At 36.7% G+C, this 11,317-nt stretch overlaps 1 protein-coding gene across 1 annotated transcript; it reads right to left on the reverse strand.

The window, feature by feature from the left end:
* Window positions 1–2,707: 2,707 nt before the first annotated feature.
* LOC122007901 (cytokinin dehydrogenase 6-like) lies at window positions 2,708–4,843 on the reverse strand. Its single transcript, XM_042563440.1, has 4 exons — window positions 4,140–4,843; window positions 3,452–3,659; window positions 3,086–3,357; window positions 2,708–3,002 (listed from the first exon to the last, which is right to left on the reverse strand). Exons 1-4 carry the CDS (start codon window positions 4,841–4,843, stop codon window positions 2,708–2,710), a joined length of 1,479 nt encoding a protein of 492 aa, XP_042419374.1.
* Window positions 4,844–11,317: the final 6,474 nt, after the last annotated feature.

Genomic DNA, 11,317 nt, shown 5'->3' on the forward strand with positions numbered 1-11,317 from the left:
AATAATAGAAAATAATCTCAAATTGATTTTACTCAATTAAGATTTATTATATTTGACATCATAATTAATAAAGACTTCACAATCAAGATCGACATAAATCAAATAACAAAATTAAAACTTCAAATCTATTATATTTATTAATATACTTATTATTGTATGTCATATTTAATATTTTTATTATTATTTAGACAATTTATATAAATAATAGATCAAAAAATTATTCTCTATTATATTTCTTTCCTCTCTATCTAATAATTTAAACAACGGAAACTTGGAAATTGGAATCCGATATTAATTAATCTAATAATTATGAGAAGACAAGTACTTAATGATGAGCTAAGATTACATGCTGTGTACTCTTTTATTCTTGCGATTGAACCCAATACGTATTTTTATTTAGAAAGTGACACAAAAATAGTCAAATGAATGATGTAATTAGAAGCATGCATAGAGTTCAACAATTCAACACAAACTGTTGCTTGTCATATGCCATTTGGGTTCTAATGAGCAATTTTCTAATTCATTGTTTTCAAATTTCAATTCAACTTAATTACCATTATTCAACGATTTAATAGGCCGGTTCATTTTTAATTAATAATGAAAATGTAATTCATCATTTATTTTCTTGTTTGTTTCACGAAATTAGAGAGGAGAATTTGCTCAGTTGATAGAGACTTTAAAGTCTCCAACAAACTAATAAGGATGCTTCACGCCATGGGAGACTTCCTCAATATTGACTTCGTCCTCTCTTAGTTGGTTTCTAACTATTAACAAGCAAAGTCCATGCATGATATGCGACAAGCTCATTTTGTTTTTGTTTTTAAATAGATCTATCTATATATGTAACACGACTAACTTTTATTTTTTCTAAAAAAAATATTCTTTTTTATTTTTTTTATTTTTAATAGTATTCATACTTATATATATTTGTCTATATGGGACGGCTAACGTGGCTTAAATGCTTGAAGCTTGCGGGGTACGTATGCCATTGAATGTTTCTAATAATCCATTTTGAAGTAAAAAAAAAACATAAATTGAACCCAATTTTTTTTTTGATAATAATTCAATTATATAATTATATGTATACGAGTTTCACGTACTAAACCCTAACAAAAAAAGATGCACTAATATAACGTGTAATCTGATAAAGATTATAGCCGATAATTTATTTAAAATAAAAAATATAGATATCTTTGAAAAAATAAAATAAAAAACACAAGTCATGTTTTGCCCCTGCTGACGTTCTAAATAGAAATAAACTTGTCTTTAGTAAAACGATTGAATTATAACGATATGATGGCTGAATAAAAAAACGCATTCATCATTCTCAAAGATCACGCGCAATCTTTGGTTCGATCTACAATATTGTTCTTAAGATTTGTTGTTCCATTTCCAAAATTTATATGACTTTTAATTATATTAAATATCTAAGTCAACGTGTATCTTGCATGCAATTAATAATGAATCCCCGCTTTGCTTATTAAATTAAAACGAGAAATTTATAGAGAATTCTATCTTTTGTCAAATGTCAATTTTTCTCCTGTCAATTAAAAAGATCCTCTTCAGAATCCACACCTTGTCGCATGAGATCTACCGAGAAAATGAAATAACATCAACTGTTCAAAATAAATCTTATCTAGTACGTAGCCACCACGTAATGAGAAATATGATCACAAAAGATGCAAACAGTCCTTACTTGATTTTTGAATCTTCATTTGTTTTTCATAATTGACAATAATGCATCATATAAGAATACTTTAGTTGGACTTTGTCCTGACCTAGCACCTTACTTGATAGCTGATTGCAACTTGAAGGAGTACTAAATTTGCTCAGTCATATGTTTAGATATCCTTGAGAGATTCTATCAGATTTTGTCAAGATTTCCTGTTGCTGACCGGATCTTGTATGAATAGACTTATGGGACTTGCATTTGCATATATACATAAAAAACCGACTTATTATTGATCTTTTATAGTTATATCTCAGCAATATTATTTATATCTTTGAATTTTAATGACTGATTTTGTAGACTAGTAAAATACAATATGCAATATTTTCACTTTACTTGGACAATTAGAACACACACAAATAAAATAAATAAAGTACGAAATCTTAAAGATACACCAAGATATTTTTATTGAAGAGGTCAAGAAATAGAGAGGAGATGAGTGCCCATGCGTGAGAGATAGAAGAATGCTACCTTTTAATTAGTTAAAATTAAATCTCATCCTAGGCCATTAAGATTAGCTCTAACGAGTATTGTAGTGTTATTAGTCTTGACATATATGATCAATTTTGATTCAAAAATTAGCATATTTTTATCTATATTAAAGTTATTTTTTTTAAAAAAAATATTTACTCTTAAACTTGAAAATTATTTGAAATTTTATATTTTAATTTTAAATGTAAAATATTTTAAAAATTTATTACATATATAATGTATATTATTTTACTGTTTTTATATATATTTTAAAATATAACTTATAATAATTCGATCAATAGTGCTAAGAAAATGTTCCAATTTGATTGCTTTTTCCGGAATTGATTGAGTGAACTACTGGATTGTTTACGTTAGGATTAATACACATGCAATAAGAAAAATTATTTATATGTATCATAATTAATTACACGTACACAGCGTATATATATATAATTGCTGACTGCTTTGCATGCATTAATTACGTGCTTAGTTTGATGTTCAATTTACTTAATTAGTAAATATATGTTGTTCTGGTGACAGTAGTGCCTTTGGGTCATATGTCTGCTTCAACTGCATAAACCTTTTCCACTTAACTTCTCCAAAGTGTTCCATCCAATCGGTTCGCGATTTATAATGAGCTAAATACTGCTTTGCTTGGACGCCCTGTCGATGGCAAAACCCTAATATTTCATTGTTACCGGCCTCAAGGTTCTTCCAGTCCTGCTCCGTGGAAGTCCAAAGAAACTCTACACTATAGAAGACGTCCTCATCAGGGACTACGACAGTCATGTTCTCATTCCACCTGCAAGTAATTAATTAGCATGCATACTCTAGCTAATTAACTAATTAATTAACTATGGAGCTAGGTAGACATTGTACGTATACCTATTCCTGTTCATGGGGTAGAGTAATACAACGCCCGTAGGGTTAATGTTTTGGAGGATCCCTTCGGCTCCAGTCTGAAAGTCTCGGATTCTAGACTTGGGCACGAAGAGATTGAGCCATGGATGGCGGATTTTGCTGGGGTCGACGGCCATGGAGCTTTTTCTATGTTCCTCCTCGGTGTAGACTCTGTTCAGGAATTCAAGATGGCTCACGTCCTTACTGAAGGCAAAGCCAGGGACAAAGCTCAGCCGTTGCAGCAAGCCCTCGACTTTCTGCATGTGATCGATCATCAGATTATATACACAACACATGGAATGGAGTTGTTAATTAGATCTTCCTTAGTACTTTTAGAATATGATATTGTACCTGATCCACCAAGGACGTAGAGTCGAAGAACACGGCTACTTCCAAGAGGTACATTGCGTTGAACTCGGCAGTGAGCTGGTTGATTCTCTCGGCTTCTTCGATGGAGAAGAAGTTGGGGTCGTCGACTTGCTGGTGGTTCAGGAGGACCTGCCCCTCCACGTAGTCGAACCCGACTGTGTCTCTCAGCGAGATCAGGAACTCTTGGTCACTTGTGTTGAAACACAGAGATAAAATAATTGTTAAATATGGTAATATAGGATTATGAAATATCTATCTTGATAAGAAATTATCTATATGTTAAGATGTCTATAACAAGGGCTATAGCTCAGTTGGTAGAGCACCTCGTTTACACGTGCGCCAATGCTTTTCAAAGGAGCTAATTATGCAATGAACATAATTTATCGTATTGAAAAATTGATGTCTTACTTCATTTCATAGGTTTTACTTCATTTCATAGGTTCGAAGGAACAAGTGATCAATTGTCAGACTTGACAAATATTTAGTTTGGTCTGATTCAAGCGCTAATTAACATGTGAAGTTTTGAGAAAGGATCCATGGTATATGGTCTTACTTTACTTTTTATAAAAGATTATTTCCATGATTCGATGACCTTTTGATCAAAGTAATATATGGAATTATAATATATTACGATAATTATATAAAAATAATGATAATTGCTATTAATTACCTTGTCAAGCTGTCGAAGTCGGTGTAGAACAGCCTCAGCCATCGGACCTTCGCCGGCGTTGGGCGGAGACTGATCCGAGCTCGGGTGATGACGCCCAACTGGCCGAGTCCGCCGAGGACTCCGTTGAATAAGTCTGAGTGCAACTCCGGAGAGCACGTTATCATCTCACCCTTTCCGGTGATGACGTCTAACTCGAGCACGCTGGAGACCATCGGCCCGTGCTGGAAAACCATGCCGCCGACACCGGCGTACGACAGCGTGCCGCCGACCGTCAAGTATAAGTAGTCCACCCACGACCGCATCGACATTCCGTGCCTCAGCGTCTCTTCCAGCACGTCCATCCAGAGCTGCTCCCCGCCGGCGTCGACGTACGACTCCTCCGCCGACACAAGGATCCGCGGCCCTCCGCCGCGGAGCCCCGCCATGTCGATGGCCACGCCGCCGGGCGCGAAGGCCTGCCCGTGGGTGGAGTGCCCGTTGCCGCCGGCAGCGACGGAGAACGGGGAGTCAGCGCCGTTCGCGCAACGGATGAGCGCCGCGATGTCCTCCGGCGAAGAGGGGCGGAGCACGGCCGCCGGAGGCGCGGCACTGATGATGCTGCCGTAGTCGGTGGCGAATCGGGCGACGGCTTCGCCCTCGGAATGGAGCTTGCTTGTGATCTCGGGTGCGATGTTGTCGAGCCACGATGAAGTTCCGGCAGCCATTTTGGTTTATGATTAACTCGGCGCGCGGTGGATTTTGAGCGGGAAGTGGCTGTGGAGTCTATTTATCGTGTTCAGAGTTACCGGAAAAACTACTTCTCTAACTGTATTTAGTAATTATATCATCCTGTCGACGGAAAATTTGCTAAATATAGATATGAATATGATGATGTGTAATTCAAAAAATAAATTATTCTTAAAGTTAATTTGCTTTTAAAATCTAAATGCATATTCTCTCTAGTGAAATTAAAATATCTTTTATCTTTATTTATCCTTCTTCTAGCTAATATAAAAATTTAATAAACTTAATATTAATATACTTGGTTTCAAATTATAATATACTGGATATATTTTATCTTTTAGTTTAATAATTATTAAAAATATATATTCACAGGAAAAAATGAAAAGGATGAACAATTTTGTAACTATGTTTTAAGTTTATACACTGGGAAAAAACTAACTAATATTATCAGCGAATATGAATTATTAATATTATTAAATCAAACTCTTTAGTCGATTACTAAATATAGAGGTTGTTGATATTTATAATTTTAATATACAGATATTTATGTAATTCAGGTAAATTTGAAATTACCCCCTTCTTCCTATTATCAGTTTAGCCTTTTTTTTGTTTTCTGAATTCGAAAGACCGTCCTGATTTTCTATTATGCAAATAAATCTAAATTAACTTAATTTTTTTTTTTTACCCTTAGAAAAAAATAAGAGAAAAAATTAGATAGAAAATAAAGTTGAATGTGAGTGAAACATACGATGACAGAAAATGTGCGACGAGCGAGAAAATGTCATGGGAAAAAATGAAGAGAGGGAAAGTGTGATGAGAGAAAATAAGAAGAGAGAGCGTGATGGAAGAGAATGAAGAGAAAGAAAGTGTGATGAAAAAAATATGGAGAGAGAGAGTATGGTAAGACAGATTGAGGAGAGAGAAAGTATGATAAGAGAGAAAGTACGATGAAAAAATGAGGAGAGAATGAAATGCCTCGAATGCATTGGTCAGGAGGCTGACGCGGCTACTCCTCGCAGGTCGTCTCCGCCTCGGCAACCAACCCTCCGCCGAGCTCCAGCTATCGGAACTCCTCCGGTTCAAGCAGGGTAAGGTTCAAGCCCATGCCTGCTGCTGGCCTAATCACTTCATTTCGTTTTAATCATGTAATTCAGCCGTCGTCGTCTTGGACTGCAAGAGCGAAAATTTCGAACATTTCCCAAATTTTTTTGATGTTCTGATTTCCAAAATATTCGTTTCTGTTCTTACCTTCAAGAGAACTTTGAAGATTTGATTTTGTGAAGTAGAATTGTTCAAAAAAAAAAAAAATTGATTGTGGTCTGTCAAAGTATGAATTCCATATCATTCAAACTTTCTGCAGTTTAGTGAGGTTTTCTTTTAGCATAGCTAAAGGTGTAGCATTGGCTCTCTCCATTGTATCTTTCCCACTTGACCTACTTCTCTATTTTCAGGTTAATTCCTTCACATACACAAATCTGGATTTTATACCAATATTTTCCTTTTGCTAATATTAAAGGAAATTTGTTTCATGTTACTTTATTTCCTTTGAATAGATGGTGTTACTAGATTGCTTGATTAACGGACACCAACCTAGAAAGAAATGTTTCTATAAGATTATAACCCTTAAGCAATGCTATTGGAACAGGTCTTGCCCGACCAGATCAACCAAAAATAAAAAAAACAACCACCACTGCCTGTCTAGACTTAAGCATTGGTGTATAAATCCTCAATTCATCCGGTTGAACAGCCGATTCAATAAGAAAAAAGGTGTCAACCACTCACCTAATTCTCAAAACATCAATGGGAAGGAAACTAGTAAAATTTCATGTGCATTAATAGCATTTAAGAAGTTTTCCTTGTAAATTAGTAAATGACCACAGACAAAGAAAATAAATTAATACCATGCTGCACAATTTTAGCATATTTAAAATATTATATGCAACTTAGTTTAAGACATACCTAGTCTTATGTCTAAGTTTTAGAACTATTTATGTCTTAAGGAATATAAATACATGTTTTGTATTTCTAATGGATAATACAATATTTTCTGAACTTCGTATCATAATGGGTTTTTTTATCCCTCTTCAATTCCCTCAAGAGGAGGGTGCAAATTTAATATGTCACCATGGCCTCCCCTTCCTCCATAAAACCTAGTTTTTTTCCTCTTCAACCTTTCCCTTTCACCATCTTGAAATCTTATTTTTCCAAATTTTGTTTTTTCTCTTTTAGATCTGGTACTCCTTTTGCTTGTACACAACATCAACAACTTAAAATTTGCAAGAGTCCTTAGAGAGCAAGAAACCAAATTCCTTGATAGTGGTGTTCCTCCATTCAGCAAATCCTCCTCTGAATTGCCACACATCATAACATCTTCCTCCTTGACGCTCTTCAATATGGACTTCTTCACTATGACAGAGTCATCCCCCTAGTGATGTTTCAACATGGATTTCCTCCATCAAGGAGGAGGAGGAGGAGGTGGAGGAGTTCAAAGTAGGTTTTTTTCCTCTCATTATAATTAGTTATTTCTAAGAGATGTTACTATATGAAATATCCCATAGTTTCCCTTCGCAGATTATTAGTTGGATTGTTTTTACCAACACAAACAGGAGGATCAGAATTGCTGGTCCACCTACACTCAAAAGATATAATTTTGATCTGCAGTGTAGAAACATGGTTAATTTGACTAGAAAAACATTAAGTCATCCTACAATGCTGAAATCTTAAGTTGCAGCCATTACCAATTAAAACAGGAATGGAATTTTGATCACAAACTATATAACTAACCCAGGGATAACTTATAACGTTTTAACCTTTATCTCACTTTGTAGGATGATGTTAGTGTGCTAAACCATTGGCTCGTCAATGGGTCACATAATTATGCAAGGACAAGGTACGGTTAAGGTTAAAACTTTGATTTGGCTATTCTTTTGAAAGCAAGTAACAAACATCACGGTGCATGTAATACTGCGAGCCTTTGCCCACTGTTATTCAAGAAATTATTAAATATTCTTACTGAAAATGCCTGTCATTATTTTAGAATCCTAAGATTTTAGTTCAACAGCTCATTTTCTAATATCTCTGATTTCATAGTTTATCTCTGACTTCACATCCTGGAAAGGTCCATTTGGGAATGCCTGGTTAGATGTTGACCTCATGTCATGGAAGTGAAAATGGTGCTAATTAATTATTAAAACCAAAACTAATGTCTGGAATAAATATTTGGATATATGAAGTGATCCAGAATCAAGAATAATAACTATTATATGCCTACTCAGAAGATTGATTCCCTTATATGCAGTTCAATATATGGAAGTGCTGAATGTTTAACGATGAGCATATAAATAGGGAATTTCTGTTTGCATGTTTTTCATTTTCTTTGAGCCAGACATTGTAGGTGATCACCTGAAATTTGACAAACATTTTAAGTGGTGTGATTTGACAAGATGCGACAAAGAATACCAATGTTCAAGCCAGGTCTGTTCAAGTGTTCATTGTTGTAATATGATTACGCTAACACAGTAATCTATAATGACACTAATAAATGACAAGCATGCAATAAACGGTAATAAGAGTAAGGTTAAGAATTTGTGTATCTCCGGTTGAAGCGTCGGGCTCGCCGACTGTCTTTAGAGAATTTATTGCCGCCCACGGTGCAGAGGCTCTTCGGCAAAATCCTCCCAAGATCCGACAACCGCTCGCGCCGTTCGTAGGTGCACTCTAAGACGAACGCCGCACTCGGACTCAACCTCAGATCGCAGAACCAAGCCTCAGAACTTGGAAAGAAGAAGGAGAAAGCAGAGAGCAGAGGAATGCTTTGTTTTTTTTGGAGTGAGTTGAGAAGGAGCAGAGGAAGTGTATTTATACACTTGAAGCAGTGCAGAGGAAGCGACGCACGCTTTGCTTCTGCTTCCTCATCTCATGCGCGGGTGCGCTGCTTCGCATCCTCACGGGACGTGGACAGAACCGAACAGATGCCGTCGCGCTGCTTCGCTTCCTCGCGCGGACAGAACCGCCAGGTGCGAGGGACAGAACCAAACCGGACCAACAAAAATAAACCAAGTCACCAAATTGGCAAAAACAGACCTGGCCGCCCGCAAGCGCGAGGCCCACGAGCTGGGGATTTGCACCCCCCTTGCGTGCGATGATCGCGTGCGTCGCGCCCGGTTTATGGATTTCCGGCTCGAACCCCCCGAAACCACCTGATTTGGGCTCAGCCCGCGCATGCGTGTAAGTCCTCTTAACATTGCTAAGCATGGATGGAAGGACTCCATATATAAGGCCTTCCATCCTTCTTGGCTTAGCAATGTGGGACTAAAAGCATAAGGAATAATGTGAATTAAAACTCAACAATCCCCCACTGATTCAAATTATTTTAGTCGAAAACAAAGATAAGTTCTGAGGCTTGGTTGCAATGAGCTTTTAGTGAAAATACCTTCCGGTTTGAATTTTCACCTAAGTACACCAATCTTATTCACATAGGTTTGAAGAAAACTGAGTCTTGATCTTAAACCTTTTATATGTGAAGATCAATTGGTAACAACTCATCACTGGCGATGGTTGAATCCTTCTGGGTTGGTGCATTACGACCATGCCACCGAATCTTGTTTCATAAGTGCTAAGGAGAGTTGCCTAGACCCCCCACACTGCGACCCCACAGTTACACTTACATAGGTGAGTTCTCCAAGGATGTACTGCAAGCATCTTGTCATTAAGACCTTGTACTCATTAAGAGCTCCTAAGCTCATCCTTACTAGCAGTCAAACATCTATCCAGGGAAGAGACTATGACATTACATCTCAATCAATTTGATGATTACGATTTATCTTTATAGCTTGTTTATACCACATTGAACCTACTTCTTGGGATCTCCAATCAGATAAGTTGGGTTGCTGCTATAGATGAATCCAGGACAGACCTCAGTCTCATTCCCTTACTGGATCTCTTGATTTTCTCAGAATCAAGCCCTTTAGTGAGTGGATCAACAATATTGTCCTTTGAACTTACAAAGTCCAATGACATCACTCCAAGAGACACTAACTCACGAATAGACTTTAATCGTATTCGTACATGTCTCTTCTGTTTCTGGTTATACTTGTAGCTTCTAATCTGAGCTATTGTTGTTTGATTATCATAGTGTACTGAAATAGAAGGTATTGACTTCATCATCAAGAGAATTTCAGAAAGAAGACCCTTCAGCCAATCAGCTTCAGTTACTGTGGCATCCAAAGCACACAATTCTGCCTCAGATGTAGAACGGGTTATAATCGTCTGTTTAACAGACCTCCAAGCAACTGCACCGCCTCCAAGTGTAAAGACATAACCAGTAACGCCTTTACACTCAGCAGTGTCCGCTATCCAACTAGCATCACTATATCCCTCCAGGACTACAGGGAATCTCTCATACCACAAGCCCAAGGATATAATGTCTTTTAGGTATCTGAGTACTCTGTCTAATGCATCCCAATGTGTTCTGTCCGGACAGCTGGTAAACCTGCTCAATTTCGATATAGCAAAAGAAATATCAGGTCTAGAATAATTTGCTAAATACATTAGACTACCTATTATTTGTGAGTATCTTAATTGAGATACTGTCACACCACTCTTTTTCTTGTGGAGAGTTTTTGAAGGATCATACGGTGTGACTACAGATTTAACTTGGCTATAGCCATATTTCTCTAATACTCTCTGAATATAGAGTGACTGAGAAATTGCTATTCCATCAGTTGATTGAGTTAACTTCAGCCCTAAAATCATGTCAGCACAACCCATATCCTTTATATCAAACTTACCACTTAAGAGGGTCTTAGTCTCATTAATAATAGAAAGGTTAGAACCAAAAAGTAGAATATCATCTACATATAAACATAAGATAATACAACTATCACCTTTCTTTTTAGCATACATACATTTATCAGAGTCATTCATTTCAAAGCCAAACGATATCATAACACTATCAAATTTTTTGTGCCACTGCTTTGGGGCTTGCTTCAAACCATAAAGAGATTTAACTAACCTACAGACTTTATTCTCATTTCCAGAAACTACATGTCCCTCAGGCTGATCCATATATATCTCTTCTTCAAGATCTCCATTAAGGAATGTCGTTTTGACATCCATTTGATGAACCTCAAGATGATATATGGATGCCAATGCTATCAACACTCGGATTGTAGTAATTCTAGTAACAGGAGAATAAGTGTCAAAATAGTCAATCCCTTCTTTCTGTTTAAATCCCTTAGCAACTAGGCGGAGTTTGAATTTATCTACTGACCCATCAGGTTTTAGTTTTCTTTTAAACACCATTTATATCCTATAGTGTTACACCCAGGAGGTAAATCTACCAACTCCCAAGTGGCATTAGAGATAATAGAGTCCATTTCATTTTAATGGCCTCTTTCCAGTGCTTAGCTTCAGGAGAAGCCATAGCATCTCTATATGTCACAAGGTCACCTTCT

Source organism: Zingiber officinale, chromosome 1A, assembly GCF_018446385.1.
Source record: "Zingiber officinale cultivar Zhangliang chromosome 1A, Zo_v1.1, whole genome shotgun sequence".
NCBI lineage: Eukaryota > Viridiplantae > Streptophyta > Magnoliopsida > Zingiberales > Zingiberaceae > Zingiber > Zingiber officinale.

What these genes read in the sequence shown, in the direction of transcription:
- LOC122007901 (XM_042563440.1), bottom strand. Translation starts at nt 4,843, where the DNA reads ATGGCTGCCGGAACTTCATCGTGGCTCGACAACATCGCACCCGAGATC. An exon ending in CTACGTCCTTGGTGGATCAG is followed by an intron (nt 3,358 to 3,451) that starts GTACAATATCAT and finishes GATCACATGCAG; the next exon opens with AAAGTCGAGGGCTTGCTGCA. An exon ending in TACCCCATGAACAGGAATAG is followed by an intron (nt 3,003 to 3,085) that starts GTATACGTACAA and finishes AATTACTTGCAG; the next exon opens with GTGGAATGAGAACATGACTG.